The sequence below is a fragment of the Bufo bufo genome, chromosome 3, assembly GCF_905171765.1.
Source record: "Bufo bufo chromosome 3, aBufBuf1.1, whole genome shotgun sequence".
In the NCBI taxonomy this organism is placed as follows: Eukaryota; Metazoa; Chordata; class Amphibia; order Anura; family Bufonidae; genus Bufo; species Bufo bufo.
This window is the reverse complement of record NC_053391.1, coordinates 116,501,138-116,519,826: the sequence shown is the minus strand read 5'-3', so window position 1 is coordinate 116,519,826 and position 18,689 is coordinate 116,501,138. Positions and strand designations below refer to the sequence as shown.

The 18,689-nt window shown below is 44.3% G+C and overlaps 1 protein-coding gene across 7 annotated transcripts in view; it reads left to right on the top strand.

Moving 5' to 3' along the window:
* RAP1GAP2 (RAP1 GTPase activating protein 2) overlaps positions 1–18,689 on the top strand; it is a 685,016-nt gene that overhangs the window by 428,352 nt on the left and 237,975 nt on the right. For all 7 annotated transcript variants that reach the window (XM_040423489.1, XM_040423484.1, XM_040423485.1 and 4 more), the window contains one exon: positions 10,592–10,676. In XM_040423489.1, coding sequence (XP_040279423.1) covers positions 10,592–10,676 — 85 coding nt within the window. The remainder of the gene's footprint in view (positions 1–10,591; positions 10,677–18,689) is intronic.

Here is an 18,689-nt window from a genome sequence, read left to right as displayed (position 1 = left end):
TATTTCTTGGCCCAGTCTTGACGTTTCAGCTTGTGTGTCTTGTTCAGTGGTGGTCGTCTTTCAGCCTTTCTTACCTTGGCCATGTCTCTGAGTATTGCACACCTTGTGCTTTTGGGCACTCCAGTGATGTTGCAGCTCTGAAATATGGCCAAACTGGTGGCAAGTGGCATCTTGGCAGCTGCACGCTTGACTTTTCTCAGTTTATGGGCAGTTATTTTGCGCCTTGGTTTTTCCACACGCTTCTTGCGACCCTGTTGACTATTTTGAATGAAACGCTTGATTGTTCGATGATCACGCTTCAGAAGCTTTGCAATTTTAAGAGTGCTGCATCCCTCTGCAAGATATCTCACTATTTTTGACTTTTCTGAGCCTGTCAAGTCCTTCTTTTGACCCATTTTGCCAAAGGAAAGGAAGTTGCCTAATAATTATGCACACCTGATATAGGGTGTTGTCATTAGACCACACCCCTTCTCATTACAGAGATGCACATCACCTAATATGCTTAATTGGTAGTAGGCTTTTGAGCCTATACAGCTTGGAGTAAGACAACATGCATAAAGAGGATGATGTGGTCAAAATACTCATTTGCCCAATAATTCTGCACGCAGTGTAGTAAGGGGTAGGCAGCTTTCCTATTGGTTGCTAGGGATGTTGCTAAGCTCTGACAAAGACATTGCAGCCTTCTCATTGGCCCACAAGCAAGAAGGGAGGTTACTGATGAAAAAAAAATCTAGAATATTCGAGAATACGAATATATAGCACTATATTCCAAATCTTCGCAAATTCTCGAAGTGGCGATATTCGCAATTAAAATTCGCGATTCGAATATTCGCACCTAACACTACCTATCAGTATGTCTTTGGAGTGTGGGAGGAAACCGGAGTACCCAGAGGAAACCCACGCAAACATGGGGAGAACATACAAACTCCATGCAGATGTTGTCCTTGGTAGGATTCGCTGCAAGGCACCAGTGCTAACCACTGAGCCACTGTACTGCCCACAGTCTGCACTTCAAAAGCACAAGGGCCCTGACAGTAGACTAATGGGCTGGTTGAAAACATACCCAGAAGCTGGAGGAGTACTCTCTGGGGGAGATTTATCAAACTGGTGTAAAGCAGAACTGGCTTAGTTGCCCATATCAACCAATCAGATTCCTCCTTTCATTTTCCAAAGGAGCTGTCAAAAATGAAAGGTGGAATCTGATTAGTTGCTACGGGCCAGTTCTACTTTACACCAGTTTGATAAATCTCCCTCTTTGTCTTTTCAGTAACAGTGACAAAGGTTTATTCGCCAAGTGAGCAATGCAACGTTTCGACTTACTATATATAGTCTTTGTCAAGCATTGCTGTAGGAAGTCAAAGCGTTGCATTGCTCACCTTCTGAGAAGACAGAGAGTGGTGCGGTATTATTTCTAGTTTTGAGATTTACCTGGGACTCCCGGGCTAGATCCTAACACTACAGGCACCGCCACATAATGAACTGTTGGAATTGCTCCACTGACTCGTAAAATTTTACATTTTTAGATACCCCGGAGCTGTCCTATTCATCTCTATGGGACTGATCTGGAGGTGGCTGGGCAGACTGAGTAAGCACACCACACCACCACAATCCATAAGCCGCAGACACTCTATAAACTATTTTTGTATGGAAAAAAATAAAATAAAATAAAAGCATTGGCAAGAATGTTTACTGTACCAATGTCTATAGAAATCAGTCGGTAAAATGGGAATACGCCTTTAAAGGGCGAGTTAAATACTGATGACCTATTGTCAGGATAGATCGCGGGGGTTCTCCTTCTGACACTCCGCTGATCAGCCATTGGAAACGGCTATATCGCTCCGGTGAGCGCTGCGGCCTCTTCCTCACTCCCATTGGTCACATGGCCTTTGTGTAGCTCAGTCCCATTCAGTTGAATGGGATTGAGCAGGAAGACCACGCACGGCCGCTATGCAATGTACAGTGTTGTGCTTGTTAAACTATGAAGAGGACGCAGCACTCGTCCAAAGGCATGGCCGTTTTGAACAGCTGAATGGCGGAGGTGCTGGCAGGCAGACCCCCATCCATGTGATAATGATCACCTAACCTCAGGACAGCTAGTGGGTCTAGAAATGCAAAAGGCGCTCCATGTGTGGAACCGTAAGTACATAGAATAATGTAAAAGCATTGAAACCACTCACCAAATAGAGTTGTGCACGGTTCCTGGCGCGACCCAGTAAAAGTTTTGGGGTAGATATATCACCGGACTGCTGCTCTCATTCCTAGTGGGTTCTCTAAAGGATAAAGGATCCCAATGGTTATGGTAATGGAGGCAAGAAAAATGAGAGAGAATTGACGAGCTCTGTCCAGATGAATTGCAAAACGTACAATTTATTAAAACATTAATTTTTTATTTTTTTTATAATATACTAAATAAATAATATATAATATATCATTTAATATATAATATTTATATAATAAATAAAATAAAATGCATGCAGTAGGATGCATTTCAAAGGCGGTGTGTCTTCTTCTTCTTCAGATTTGACCGCCTTCGAAAAGCATCACGCTGCATGCATTTTATCGTTTTAAACATTTTATTTGTTTTCATTCATGTTTTAATAAATTCCAGGTTTTGCAATTCATCTGGACAGGGCCCGTCTAACCTGAGGATGGGTCATCAATATTTAACTCCCTGAAAACTCCTTTACTATCGGTGCCCATGACCTGTACTAACACTGTCACCCCCACCCGGTGAACGCTAACTACAATTTCCAGTGATAGGATCATAGAAAGCTATCAGCGGGCAGCAATAACATTCTCCGAAAGCAGTAGAGTAACGAAGAAGAGAAGCTTTTCCATGTAAATAATGATTAGTTTGTCATCTTATAGGCATGGAGATAAATGAATCACTACCTGTGCTGGATCTAGTCCAAGGAATTGCTCATTTCATTTTAATAAAGCATAATCGTGTTGGTTTATTGCTCTTTAGCATATTGAGGTGATGCATTGGAGTGGAAGATTACATTTTATTATACTATATACTTTATAGTGGTATAACATGGCCATTGGTCATGAGGCATTCATGGCTGGTTTCATCGTTAATAGGATTACTCCACTGCACTGTAAAGTCTGAAAGTGAAGCCTGTATTACACTGGCCACTATTCACATGAACGCTCGTTAGGGATCATCTTGCAATTTAATACTGCTGCCAATTGGTCGATGAACGAACAAATGCTCGTTCATCGGGCAATTCTGATCTTTAATCATGCTTAAAAATCAGCGGTTGCTGGCGGCAGATTGTGCTGTCTAATCACGGTCTGCCGCCGGCAAACCACTAGGCAGTAGGGGGACAAGTGATGGCATAGCATCGCGCCTCCCCACGCTGCGAGGAGATTTCTGCATGTAATAGCAGCGGTTTCCTCCGCTAGCTAGCATGCGATTTCCGATAGGGGAACACTTCCCTCCCTAACATAAGGCCTCATTCACATGGCCATTGTTCGCCCGTTCCGTGCATTGGGGGCCACAATTTGCAGAAACTAGTTCGCCCGTTCCGTGCATTGGGGGCACGAACAGAAACTCCACGGAAGCACTCTATAGTGCTTCCGTGAGGTTCCGTGTCTCTGTTCGGCACCGACCTTCCGGATTGCGGACCGAAATCCATGGGAACCCTGTACTGTAGTTAACCTTCATATATCCCTGATGGTATGTAATGGTCGAGCTGTGCAATTTTGAGTGAAATCTCTCTTTAACGCTAAAGCAATCTAAAATAAATATAGATAACACACACAGTACAGAACACATTGAGCTGACTTATAAAGCATGGGAAATAAAGGTACGTGGTGTCCTATATGAGCCATGAATGAATGAGTCATGTCAGACTGTACTGGAACGTCATTGCCTTTACTGGTATGGATTACTGGACAGATCTACTAGGGTGGTCATCCCTGTCCCCTTTAATCAAGAAGCATTATTTGGTTGTGGTTGCGTACTATTTAGTTTGTTCACTTGCTGCCTATGCTCTTGTTGCTTGATGTGTCATTTTAGCTATTACACATATTGTAAATTATAATATAAATATATATATATATATATATATATATATATATTTGTTTTGATGCTTATTTAGTTATTCGTGTATGAAGCTAATTAATTTAATTCTATGGCTCAATAAACTGATATGAAAGTATTAACACTTCCTTCCTGACAGTCAGCTGCTCGCGCAGTGAGGATGAGCGGTCGCTATTACGATCCCTTGTCCACATACTCAATCATTTTTTCTAGGCAGCAGATTGCTGTTTAGACCGCACGATCTGCTGACCTGAAACGATGATTGGTGTGCCTGCACGAGCAACAGGATCACCCGATGAACGAGCGTTTCACTCGTTCATCAGGTGATCGGCGGCACGTTTAGATGGGCAGATTGTCAGGAACGAGCGTTCACAGGGACGGTCATTCCCGATAATCTGTCCAAAAATCGGGCAGTCTAAATCCACTTTTAGTATTTTTTTGTGTGAGATAATAATGATAAACACAGTCACAATGATCTGCTCAAGTACCACCAGCCACAACAAAAATGATACTTGTATTCGGCCATCTCCAGCAGGCCCATAGAGTTGAGAGGAGCGGCGGTGTACATCCAAGATACCGTTCTGTTTAACTCTTGGGGAGGGATAGTATGATATCTTGGTTATCTGACTTTTTCTATAGATGTATTACTTATAATACTTTAAAGTGGTTCTCCAGGAATTTTGTTATATTGATGGCCTGTCCTTAGGATAGCTTATTAATATCAGATGGGTGGGGATGCATCCTGCCGATCAGCTATTCTGCAGTGCCAGAACTACGCAGCTCTGTCTATTGCGTAGGAGTTGGTTATTATGGGCAGTAGGTGGCTCAGTGGTGAGCACTGGTGCCTTGCAGCGCTAAGGTCCTGGGTTTGAATCTTACCTAGGACAACATCTGCATGGAGTTTGTATGATCTCCCCGTGTTTGCGTGGGTTTCCTCCCACACTCCAAAGACTAGGATAGAGAACTTAGATTGTGAGCCCCGTTGGGGACAGCTTGAAGCTAATGTCTGTAGACGGCTGCGGAATATAATAGCGCTATATTAGTGCCTCAAATAAATAAGCAAAAATTACCGCGCTGCTCCCTTTAACTTCAGTGGGAGCAATGCTGCAGTAATCAGCTCCATCCACTGCTGCAGAACAGCTGATTGGTGGGACACTTATTCTAAGGATAGGCCATCAATATAAAAATCCCAGAGAGCCCCTCAAGTTGTCTATTTATTAGGTACTTGCCTTCCTTCCTCCATCTTCTACTTTTCAACGGTTTTGACTGTCGGTGGTGGTGGTGTGTAGATGATGTACTAGAACTGATTGGGGTTATATAAGCCTGTATAAGCATTGTAGGTTATAATTGGATATTTCTATCCATCCTGTGACTTGGTGACAAACTCCACAGGGTAGAAAAAAAAGAAATAAAATAAAGCATTGATGACATACTGTATGGTTATTTTCCCCTAGTCAACAGGAATAGTTACCAAATTGCCATGATTGATGTAAAAAAAAAAAAAACAGACATTATCATATAGTACATGACAATACCTTTCTAACAAAGCCTGGCAGCTCAGAGGGAGTGACCTTTCTGCTGCAGCTCTCTTCCTGTAACTGCCACAGCTTCTAAGAGAACATATGGCTCGTGGCAGTTGAAGACTTAGGCCTCATGCACACGACTGTATGTATTTTGCTGTCCGCAAAAACGGATCCGCAAGAAATACTTATGACGTCCGTGTGCATTCCGTATTTTGCGGAACGGAATAGCTGGCCCCTAATAGAACAGTACTCTCCTTGTCTTTAATGCGGACAATAATAGGACATGTTCTATTTTTTTGCGGAACGGAAATACGGACATACGGAAACGGAATGCACACGGAGTAACTATTTTTTTTTGCGGACCCTATGAAATGAATGGTTCCGTATACAGTTCGCAAAAAAAAAGGAACGGACATGAGCCCTTAAACTGAGCACGTTCGACCATCTCAGTGAGACGGACAAAAAATAAGAAAAAGAAGAAACAGCAGGTGGCGCTGTACAGATACATTTTATCGACTAGCTCACTGGTTATACTAAATTTTTAATTACATGCAATTACAAAAGTATTCAGATGCAGGTGCTGGTTTGAAAACTGTAGAATATGTTTTGTGACACAACCCCTTTAAAGAAGGGAATAAAGATGTCAGGTGTGTCTAGGACAGGGACTGAAGTGACCTCCTAGATTGTCTCTACAGCTCTGAATCTCAGATTATATATATTTTTTATATATAAACAGATAAAAAATACCAATAATCAAAATTCCTTCTGTACAAATTGGTTTTACAGTCTGTCTCCGGAGTATTAGCAGCATTTTAGGATTCCTGACACTGGGTTATAAACTGTATCATTCATTCACCGTGTACTTTCCTTTTGGTCTTTAATTGCCCACGTCCTCCTGGGTGCATCGGTCAACTGTACTCAGCGGTGCCGGGAAACCGTGCCGCCTGTTGCTGTAGCAACCCAGCTTGTTTGTGGTGTGATAAAAGCCGTATAGAGCTGTACATTTAGGTCCAGCTGTTACTGGATTTGGCCGACACTCCAGCAGAGCTCGAGTTTTGTAGTTATCAGACGTCAGCACCTTCCAAGTGCCGTCTCGTTATGTGAGAACGTGGTATGCACTATGTTTAACACATTTACTGTGATATGATGGCTGGGGTCATGGTTACCGGCCTACTCTGCCATTATTTCAAGGCTTAGACCTGGGAATTTAAAATACCTATCCTTACTTTTCATAAATCTAATATATAAAGCTGTGTGTATGTGTATGTATGTCCGCTAAAGAAATCCACACCGTCGCATTTACAATCACAAAATATGGCACACAGGTACATCAGTTGTCCGGGAAGGTTTTAGACTGGGTCTCAGCTCACTAGCACGTACCGTTTTTGAGATATTCCCAATGAATGCAAATATGGCACATCACATGACCTACATTAGCCAATAGAAGCCTGCAAGTCTTTCTCCTCACATCCCAACTGCCAACTGACTTTCTCCCTGCAGATCACACTCAGACTGCACAGTGCTGCTGTCTGAGAGTGAGCTGTTCAAAAGGACATCCCTGTGTCTGTCCAGGCTCTGCGCCGGACGGAGGACAGGGAGTCTGAAAGCCGGACTGTCCGGCCTAAAACCGGACCTCTGGCCACCCTAGGGGCAGGCTGCTGTGGAGGTCACAGTTAGGGGAAGGTCCGCTATGGAGGTCTGTGTTAAGGGGCAGATTGCTGTAGAGGCTACTGTTAAGGGGGCAGGGTGTTGTGGAAATCACTGTTAAGGAGATGGGGTACTGTGGAGGTCACTAATATAGGGGCAGCCGCTGTGGAAGTCACTGTTAAAGGGGCAGCCCACTGTGGAGGTCACTGTTTCTGTTAAGGGGGCAGGGAACAGTGGAGGTTACAGTTAAGGGGACAGTCCGCTATGGAAGTTAGTGTTAAGGGGCGGAGTGCTGTAGAGGTCACTGTTAAGGGGGCGGGATGCTGTGGAGGTCACTAATAAAGGGGCGGCAGCTGTGGAGGTAACTAATAAAGGGGCGGTCGACCGCTGTGGAGGTCACTGTTAAAGGGGCGGGCACTGCGGAGGTCACGGTTAAGGGAAGAGGGGACTGTGGAGGCCACTATTAAAGGGGCAGCTGGGTACTGTGAGGTCACTGTTAAGGGATGCTTGGCAAGTGCATTTTGTACAAAACCATCTGAGCCCGTCTGTCTAACGTCAAGGCGATCTCTGTAAGACGGGTCCTAACACTAAATACTACCTGTTATGCGCCATAATGGCCGCCATAAAGTTCAGGAAGTGTTGGATCCACATGCATGCTGGGTCCTCTCTGCCTTTTATTATTTTTGGTGCCAAAATGGCCTCCATTGCTTAAAAGGGATGCAGGTACCAACATGCATGCCGAGCCCAGCTTATGAGGCAGACAGGCTAATCAGGAGTGCGCGACTCGCTGGAGTGCCACACCTCCAGCGCTGTAAATCTGCTAAAAAAAGGGAGTTAGTCAGCACCTCCCAATGCGCAGGTGCACGCTGCCATTTTTATATATTTTTTTCACTGTTAAAGGGGTAGTCGCTGTGGAGGTCTCTGTTAAGGGGGCTGGGAATGGTGGAGGTCAGTTAAGTGGACTGTAACCTATGGTCAGTGTTAAAGGGAACCTGTCACCAGGATTTTGTGTATAGAGCTGAGGACATGGGTTGCTAGATGGCCGCTATCACATCTGCAATACCCAGTCCCCATAGCTCTGTGTGCTTTTATTGTGTAAAAAAAAAAACCGATTTGATGCATATGCAAATTAACCTGAGATGAGTCCTGTCCCTGACTCATCTCACGTACAGGACTCATCTCAGGTTAATTTGCATATGTATCAAATCGTTTTTTTTACACAATAAAAGCACACAGAGCTATGGGGACTGGATATTGCGGATGTGCTAGCGGCCATCTAGCAACCCATGTCCTCAGCTCTATACACAAAATCCTGGTGACAGGTTCCCTTTAAGGGGTGGGTGCTGTAGAGGTCACTGTTAAAGGAGCAGGCTGCTCTAAAGGTCAAAGTTAAGGGGGTGGGCTGCTGTGAAGGTCCCATTTTAAGGAGGCGGAGCACTTTGGGGTGTCAGTGTTAAGGGGGGGGGCTGTGGAGGTCACTGTTAAGGCGGCGGCGGGGTACTGTAGATGTCACTGTTATAGTGGATAGTGTTGATATCTTTTAAAGACACACACAAACATTAAATGAAATAGATTAAATATACCCATGCGAAGCCGGGTCCTTCTTCTAGTGAGTGATAAATGTGAACGTGTGAATCTCCGTCAGATATTGTAATTAGAGGAAAGCGTCATCATCCGTTCCTTCCACCAGCCTGTAGTTCCTCGTTCTTTGCCTGCGGGTTCTTTGGAAATGGTTAGAAACCCATCAGTCACCGAATAATCATCTGCAGTGTAACAGTCAATAGAAGATAAGGAGGAGGGGGTAGGAGTGGGATGCAGCTGCAAGTTACCATCATGAACAGCATGCCCTCTCTGCTTGCAGAGAGCAAGTGTTCAGTTATGGAAACCAGCAAAATGTGGCATTTGCTCACAAATTAGTAGAGGATGTTGAACTCTGATTAAACATTAAAAGGGTTTTCTGAGTGTTTAATATTGATGACCTATGCTTAGCATAGGTTATCAGTAGCTGATCAGTGACCCCGCCAATCAGCTGTTTGAGGCAGCTGTGGTGTTCTGGTCAGCACTGTGTCTTCCTCACATCTTACCAAGCATGCACAATCCATTAGCTAGCAGCTTTGCATGGTATTTCAACTTCACTTGAATAGGACTGAGCTTCACCTAGGCCATATGACCAATAAGCATGATGTCACTGGCCTAGGAAGAGGGTGCAGTGCTCACCAGAGTGACGCTCTCTCTTCAAACAACTGATTGTTGCGGATGCTGGGAGTCAAACCTCCACTGATCAGATACTGATGACCTATGCTAAGGATAGGCTCTCAATATCAAAATCTCAGACAGCCCCTTCAAACATGTTGTATAGTTTGGAAAACCCATGCCCACCCACTCTTTTCAGGAAATTCTGAGTTAGTAGAGGAGATCCTCTGTTCAGTAGTCTCACATTTAGAGACCTCCTTTCAATGAACCAACTTGGCAGCAGCTGCACTGCCACTCCTACAAACATCTACTGTTTGGGGCTCTCACCAATTACCTCCACCAACTTCAATCTGGCCATGAATAAGACATGTCATTTGACCAGAGGTGCCCATATTTTTTCATAAAACTCAATTCCCAACCTACAATTCCATTACAGATTGCCTAAAGCATAGCCTTTATTTTTCTCCTATCCCTTTCCCATACTACTGTATTGCTACACTATAACTACATATACAGGCGCATTTCAGCAAAAGATTCTCTTTACTAAGCACTTAATGCACCTGCAAGTCATAATAATTAGTCAACCAGAAGAAAACAGATCTCTTTATTTTCCGTGCCCCTCTATTCACTCTCCTGCTCTCCTAGAACAGGACTACAATAGAGCATCCAGTTTTATCCTCCGTGCGTAGAGCTGTTCTCCAGCATCTCACCTATCATATGCGCTCCATGTAATCCTTTATACCACAAAAAGGAAAGCCAGAAACAAACAGAATGTGGTCCATAACAAGCTAATGCCAGATGGGAGATTGCAGGAGGGAGGGCCAAGGGAAATTTGGCGTAATGAGATTGCCATGGAAACACAAATCTATCTATCTGCCTTTTTCCTGAGTGAAAAGCACCTGAAACAAATGTTACCTGAAACACCTCGTGGGGGAAGCTCTGAGTGGCTTGCTTCTTCACAGGTTCCCCTGGTTGATATTTTTTCTTCATTTGAAAAGCCAGAATGAAACTGTGGTAAGAAGATCCTCAGCCATGTATTTGCTCATTGCTACCTGCGTGCTTTAGTAAATAGGTGTTTTATAGGATAATTTTAGGTTATTTTATAACTTTCTGCATATTATATGAGTCCTTTATATACAAGAAGCATAAATAGTAATAATCATCCATTTTCTATTGGCAGGAAACAGGAGCTTTCCAACTCTTCAGAAGTTACCTTACCTGATCGTCCCCTCTCGCCTCCGGCCACAGCTCCCCCAACTATGAAGGTAAAAGTTAGTATTTATCTAAGTCGAGGATGATGATAATCATTTTCCCATGTGCATTGATTTCTATAGTGTACGTGTATTTTCTGGCTATAATGTAATGTAATTTCTGCATTCATATCCATATCATACCTAAATGTAGATTTTAGGAACCGCATCTACTATAGTGGAGAGTGTGTAACACGTAATGGGTGACGTACAGTATGTGTGCCAACCTCATTCTCCATGTGTGCCAACCTCATTCTAAACACGCTGTTGCAACTGTGGTCCCCAAGATTTGATCTTAGGAAGTGAATCAATGGAGGATCTTTAAGAAACTGTGGACACATCAAGTGATCATCTTAAATAACGTATATCAGTTCAAAGATCTGATAAGTTTGATGCTCCATTTTTGGGAACTGCGCTTATGGACAGGTACTAGAATAAGCTCCATTTTGTCCTTGTTGTAGCCTCTCCATCAAATATTCTAGTAAAGTTTAAAAGTATGCACTAAAAGGGTTGTCCCACTGAAAAAACGTAGAGAAGTAGCAATATTACTCACTTCTAATCCCCTGCCGATAGCGTTCGACTGGTCCATCATAATGCCAAAGGATCTTCCGATGGTCCCGAGCGTTGATATTATAGTGGGCCACAAAGGTCCATTTCAAGCTGCCTTTGGAGCCAATAACTTGCCACTAGGGTTTATTTCTTTGAATCAAAATCTGTTAGACTTTGATGATGATATGGGTTTATTTTGCCCACAAGAATAACTTCCTCTGGTGGACAGAAGGACCCTGCCAAATGATCTGGCTCAGATGCTTTGACAGTCCCTTGCCAATCTTAGTTTACAAGTTGCCAGCAATGGTGGTCACCAGAATGTGACCACCATAGCCGATCAGCGGCTTCACCAGTTACATGCCATGCAACTGGCATTACTACTTGCATATTGTCATCCCACTAGAAAATTAATGTGCTTAAATTCCATACAAACGGCTATCTATGCTGTCAGCCTGTACTTTCTACTGGTCAATCAGAACATACAGCTTTTTATTAAGTACCATATTAGAAGGGCTCCATTTACAGACATTTTATTGTTACTGGAAAGCTCTTAATGGGAATTGGGGGTAAACTGGAAACGGCAGTGGCAACGTACGGTTCTCGTTAAGTTTACGTTATTGCAAGTACTGTATAATCAAGAACAGTTACATGAAAAAAGATTAGTTAGCTGTTGGCTGTGCTAATAAAGTTGTATGGTCACAGGTTTGGTTGACCTGTGGCATTAGCGGCTATGTTGAAATCACTTGGAATGACTAGACATCTTGTTACTTGTATCTTCTTTAGGGGATGTCTAGCTTCTTTAATTTATACCCCAGTCAACTGTTCCACCGCTCCATTCTGGCTCCCTGGATCTTCTCACTGGTCTTCCTGTCCCTATCAGTCAACTTCGACACGGACAGGGTCATGTGCAGTGCTGAAGCCAATAATGGCCTCAGCAGTGAGATGTCCTCAAGTAGCACATCACTGCTGGATCATGTGCCACTTGCACCAGTGGAGCACGTGACCCAGATGGGACCAGAAGACCAGTAAAGAGAACCAGGGGGCCTGAATGGAGCAGCCGGGAGCAGGTGAGTATGGATTTTTCACAGGTTAACCAAAGTGGATCTAGTGTACATCATTCTCTAAAGCAGGGGTACTCAAGTACTTTTTGTAAAGGTCCACATACCTGAGTCTGCTGTAGGATGAAGGTCCGAGCTGCAAAACAAAAATATATATAAGGAGGGACAACAGCATTGGCGTGTAGCGCTGCATTATTTTATTTATTTTTTTACAATAATCCACACCTCCAAGTCCACCTAATCTCCTTTCTGCCGACCAGGCAGTAAGAATGCCCTATTAGTGCCCCCTAACAATAATGATGCCCCTTTAATGCCCCTAAGACAGTATGATATCCCTTTAGTGCTCCACAGAGTATGATACCCCTAAGTGCACCCTCACAGCAGGGTGATCCCTTGTTGCCCCCACACATTATGATACTCCTAAGTGCCCCTGACACATTGCGATGCCTCCTTAGTTCCTCACCACAGAGTATGAATACCCTAAGTGCCCCCTCACAGTAGTAATGTCCTATCTGTGCCCCTTCATAGTAGTAATGCCCTATCTCTGCCCCCTTCACATTTGTAATGCCCTCTTTGTGCCCCTTCACAGTAATAATCCCCATTATGCCCCCTTTACAGTAATAATCCCCATTGTGCCCCCTCATAGTAATAATCCCCATTGTGCCTCCTTCACAGTAATAATGCCACTTAATAGTAGTAATGCCCATTGTACCCCCTTCAAAGTAATAATGCCCATTGTGCCCCCTAAATAGTAGTAATGCCCATTGTGCCCCCTTCACAGTAACAATGCCCTCTGTGCCCCCTCAATAGTAGAAATCCCCATTATGCCCCCTTCATAGTAATAATGCCCTCTGTGCACTGTGCCCCTTCAGAGTAGTAATGTCCATTGTGCCGCCTTCACATTAGCAATGCCCATTGTGCCTCCTCCAGAGTAGAAATGCTCATTGTGCCTCCTCCAGAGTAGAAATGTGCACTGTGCCCCCTCCATAGTAGAAATGTCCATTGTGCCGCCTTCACATTAGCAATGCCCATTGTGCCTCCTCCAGAGTAGAAATGCTCATTGTGCCTCCTCCAGAGTAGAAATGTCCATTGTGCCCCCTTCACATTTGCAACACCCATTGTGCCCCCTCTGTGTTAAAAACAAAAAATACAGTACCTACTCACCTTGTCCCGTTCCTGTAGCTCACAGTCCTCTCTCCCCTGCAGGCACAGATCTCTCTGCAGCAATGTGTGGGCGGAGCATATGCAGATTTACGGGCTGCAGGCTCCGCCCAAACAGGCCGGCAGCGCAATCTGTGCTTGCAGGCTGAATGGTGGAAGAGGGAGAAGTCTTCCTGATTCACCAATCAGAGCGCTGCCAGCCTGAAGGAGGGGAGGAGCACGGGGAGCTGAGCGGTGAGGGACAGGACCCAGCTCCCTGCACTCCAGCAATGAGCACTTCCATCTGTATTGATGGAATCGCTCATTGCTTCTGGACTTAGGCACCCGGGGCGGACAGCCCCCCCACTTAGCACGCCACCGCGCAGGGGCCCGGGATTCGGACCGTGGTCCGCCAGTGGAGTACTCCTACTCTAAAGAAACAATTTGATGTATTGTTCATATGGTCACAGAGCTGACTACAAAGCTATACCAGACAACGACTTCTTCACCAAAGCCTGATACATATCTGACATTACTCAGCACTCTCATGTCACAATAAATGTCATTCTGCCACTCTGCTAGATGTAAGGAGGCCAGGACGAAAGACAGGTGAGAGGATATGAACAAGATGTATGTTGAGAAGTACAATGCTGCAGCAGTCATGACATACGGCATGTGCATATACATACCAGACTGTCCATCATTATAATGAAATATGGTGAAGTAGATTTTAGTGCTCTTGCAAATTGTTATTTTTTTAATGGGAAGTTTTTGCACTCAGGAGACCTGTATAGTGTACCACCTATATGACGTAATGAGTATTGGCTGCACTTTGTACTGTACAGTCACAGTCACTTCCTCACTACAGTATCTACAAAAGGATTATACGGCCAGGACTACACAGTGGCCCACTTCTACACCCTAGAAAATGCATAAAGTGCCAGTGCACAGGAATAAACGGCCAAATATACTATAGACAAAACTTGACTAAGCCCCAGTTGGCTATCTAATGTGCATGGGGGGATGTCGCAGGGAAAGTAGAATTGGGCATGTTAGATTTTCACATGCCCAATCCTCTGTGCTAAAATAATACAGATCTAGAAGCGTCTTATTGCCCTCTAACAAAATAAAAACGATCATTTGGTTGAGCTAGAAGAAATAATTACACGCGCTGCAGAGTTGAGAGAAATAACTGTTGGCCTAATGGTCATTTGGCTGACAGTTATTTAAAGGGAACCTGTCATGTGGATATTTGATTATAATCTAACTAATTATATACAATCATTAACTACTAAAAAGTGCCTAAGGCCTCTTTCACACTTGCGTTGTCCGGATCCGGCGTGTACTCCACTTGCCGGAATTACACTCCGGATCCGGAAAAACGCAAGTGTACTGAAAGCATTTGAAGACGGAACCGTCTTCCAAATGCGTTCAATGTTACTATGGCACCCAGGACGCTATTAAAGTCCTGGTTGCCATAGTAGAAGCGGGGAGCGGGGGAGCGGTATACTTACAGTCCGTGCGGCTCCCGGGGCGCTCCAGAATGACGTCAGAGCGCCCAGATGACGTGCCATGCGATCACATGATCCATGCGCTTGGGGCGCCCTGACGTCACTCTGGAGCGCCCCGGGAGCCGCACGGACGGTAAGTATGCTGCTCCCCCGCTCCCCACTACACTTTGCCATGGCTGCCAGGACTTTAGCGTCCCGGCAGCCATGGTAACCACTCTGAAAAAGCTAAATGTCGGCTCCGGCAATGCGCTGAAACGACGTTTAGCTTAAGGCCGGATCCGGATCAATGCCTTTCAATGGGCATTAATTCCGGATCCGGCCTTGCAGCAAGTGTTCCGGATTTTTGGCCGGAGCAAAAAGCGCAGCATGCTGCAGTATTTTCTCCGGCCAAAAAACGTTCCGTTCCGGAACTGAAGACATCCTGATGCATCCTGAACCGATTTCTCTCCATTCAGAATGCATGGGGATAATCCTGATCAGGATTCTTCCGGCATAGAGCCCCGACGACGGAACTCTATGCCGGAAGAAAAGAACGCAGGTGTGAAAGAGCCCTTAGATGTATTCACTTACTGGTGTGACAGATGGTTACCTCATAATATACACACAAAGATGCCTCATGCCGCATGCTAATGAGCTGATTTGAGTCCAGCGTGATGTCAGTGAGTCCATTTTTTTTTATTCACAGCTATAGCCACTCCCCTGCCCACCTGCTGCTGATTCATATGGAAAAAAACTGTCAATCAGCAGCAGGTAGGCGGGGAGAGTCAGGAGCTCATGAATATTCAGGACTTATCATTATGAGCTGGAGCTTTTCAATACAAGATGTTGGCAGATTGACTGGGTCAATTAAAGAAAGTGACCCAGCATTTTGCTAAGAGAATCAGTTACTTATTTATGTTGCCCTTAGTTAGGACACCATAAAACTGGTGACAGGTTCCCTTTAATGACTATGAGCAGCTTAACTAAAATGAAGATACATAATGCACCCAATGATATCACAGTACAGAGATAATACACACAGTGATGTCACAGTACAGAGATAATACACAAAGTGATGTCACAGTGCAGAGGTTATATACACAGTGACATCACAAAGGTAATACACAGAGTGATATCACAGTACAGAGATAATATAAACAGTGATGCCACAGTACAGAGATAATATACACAGTGATGTCACAGTACAGAGATAATATAAACAGTGATGTCACAGTACAGAGATAATACACACAGTGATGTCACAGTACAGAGATAATATACACAGTGATGTCACAGTACAGAGATAATACACACAGTGATGTCACAGTACAGAGATAATACACACAGTGATGTCACAGTGCAGAGGTTATATACACAGTGACATCACAAAGGTAATACACAGAGTGATATCACAGTACAGAGATAATATAAACAGTGATGTCACAGTACAGAGATAATATACACAGTGATGTCACAGTACAGAGATAATATACACAGTGATGTCACAGTACAGAGATAATACACACAGTGATGTCACAGTACAGAGATAATACACACAGTGATGTCACAGTGCAGAGGTTATATACACAGTGACACCACAAAGGTAATACACAGAGTGATATCACAGTATAGAGTTGATAAAGAGAGGTATGTCACAGTGCAGAGATAATAAACCCAATGATATTACAGTACATAGATAATACACACAGTGATGTCACAGTGCAGAGATTATATAAACAGTGACATCACAAAGGTAATAAACACAGTGATATCACAGTACAGAGATAATAAAGACAGTGATGTCACAGTACAGAGATAATATGCACAGTGATGTCACAGTGCAGTACGTCAGTATTATACCAAGTCTTAATCTACATACAGTACACAGGGCATTAGTATACTTTTGATCAAAATGCATAGGCCCACTGACCACGCCAAGTTTGCCTCTACGAGTAGGTACCTACTCTAAACTGTTGCAGCGCTACATGGCAACCACCGCCACACCACGCCAGCAGGCAGCCCACCCCTGCTATTAGACTAAGGCCACATGCCACTGGGCAGCACCAACCCACAGGCAGAGCACCACAGCAACAACAGCCACCATGCAGCACTGCACCATGTGAACAGATGTCAAAAGCTCACCTTTCTGGTGGGACCCAGTGCCAGGGTGGCTTTATCTAGTGGCAGGGGTTCTGTTTGACTGCTAGGTCCTGCCCCCTGCTATTGCAGTGCTGCAGCGTCGGTGGTGCCGCGCCAAATTAGAGTAGGTCCCACTTGAGGAAGCAACCTTGGACGTGGTGAGTGGGCTTTTGCTTTTTTATCAAATGCCGCATGTACAGTATGTATATCGGGGGCTGTATACTATTTTCCACCTGAGAAGCAATGTCAATTAAGCTGAGAAGCAGTTACAGATCAATGCAGGTGAGAATGTTGACGAGCACAAGGCTGGAGATCATTATGTCAGGCTGATTGGGTTAAAATGGCAGACTTGACATGTTAAAAGGAGGGTGATGCTTGAAATCATTGTTCTTCCATTGTTAACCATGGTGACCTGCAAAGAAACACGTGCAGCCATCATTGTGTTGCATAAAAATGGCTCCACAGGCAAGGATATTGTGGCTACTAAGATTGCACCTCAATCAACAATTTATAGGATCATCAAGAAGTTCAAGGAAAGAGGTTCAATTCTTGTAAAGAAGGATTTAGGGCGTCCAAGCAAGCGCCAGGATCATCTCCTAAAGAGGATTCAGCTGCGGGATCGGAGTGCCACCAGTGCAGAGCTTGCTCAGGAATGACAGCAGGCAGGTGTGAGCGCATCTGCACGCACAGTGAGGCGAAGACTTTTGGAAGATGGCCTGGTGTCAAGAAGGGCAGCAAAGAAGCCACTTCTCTCCAAAAAAAAACATCAGGGACAGATTGATCTTCTGCAGAAAGTTTGGTTAATGGACTGCTGAGGACTGGGGCAAAGTCATATTCTCCGATGAAGCCTCTTTCCGATTGTTTGGGGCATCTGGAAAAAGGCTTGTCCGGAGAAGAAAAGGTGAGCGCTACCATCAGTCCTGTGTCATGCCAACAGTAAAGCATCCTGAGACCATTCATTTGTGGGGTTGCTTCTCATCCAAGGGAGTGGGCTCACTCACAATTTTGCCCAAAAACACAGCCATGAATAAAGAATGGTACCAAAACACCCTCCAACAGCAACTTCTTCCAACAATCCAACAACAGTTTGGTGAAGAACAATGCATTTTCCAGCACGATGGAGCACCGTGCCATAAGGCAAAAGTGATAACTAAGTGGCTTGGGGACCAAAACGTTGACATTTTGGGTCCATGGACTGGAAACTCCCCAGATCTTATTCCCATTGAGAACTTGTGGTCAATCCTCAAGAGGCGGGTGGACAAACAAAAACCCACTAATTCTGACAAACTCCAAGAAGTGATTATGAAAGAATGTGTTGCTATCAGTCAGGAATTGGCATAGAAGTTGATTGAGAGCATGCCCAGTCGAATTGCAGAGGTCCTAAAAAAAAAGGGCCAACACTCCAAATACTGACTCTTTGCATAAATGTCATGTAATTGTCGATAAAAGCCTTTGAAACGTATGAAGTGCATGTAATTATATTTCACTACATCACTGAAACAACTGAAACAAAGATCTAAAAGCAGTTTAGCAGCAAACTTTGTGAAAACTAATATTTGTGTCATTCTCAAAACTTTTGGCCACGACTGTAGATGTTCTCTTTCCTCATCTTCTCCTTTCAGACCTTCAGACCAGACCACCATTTTTCAGCC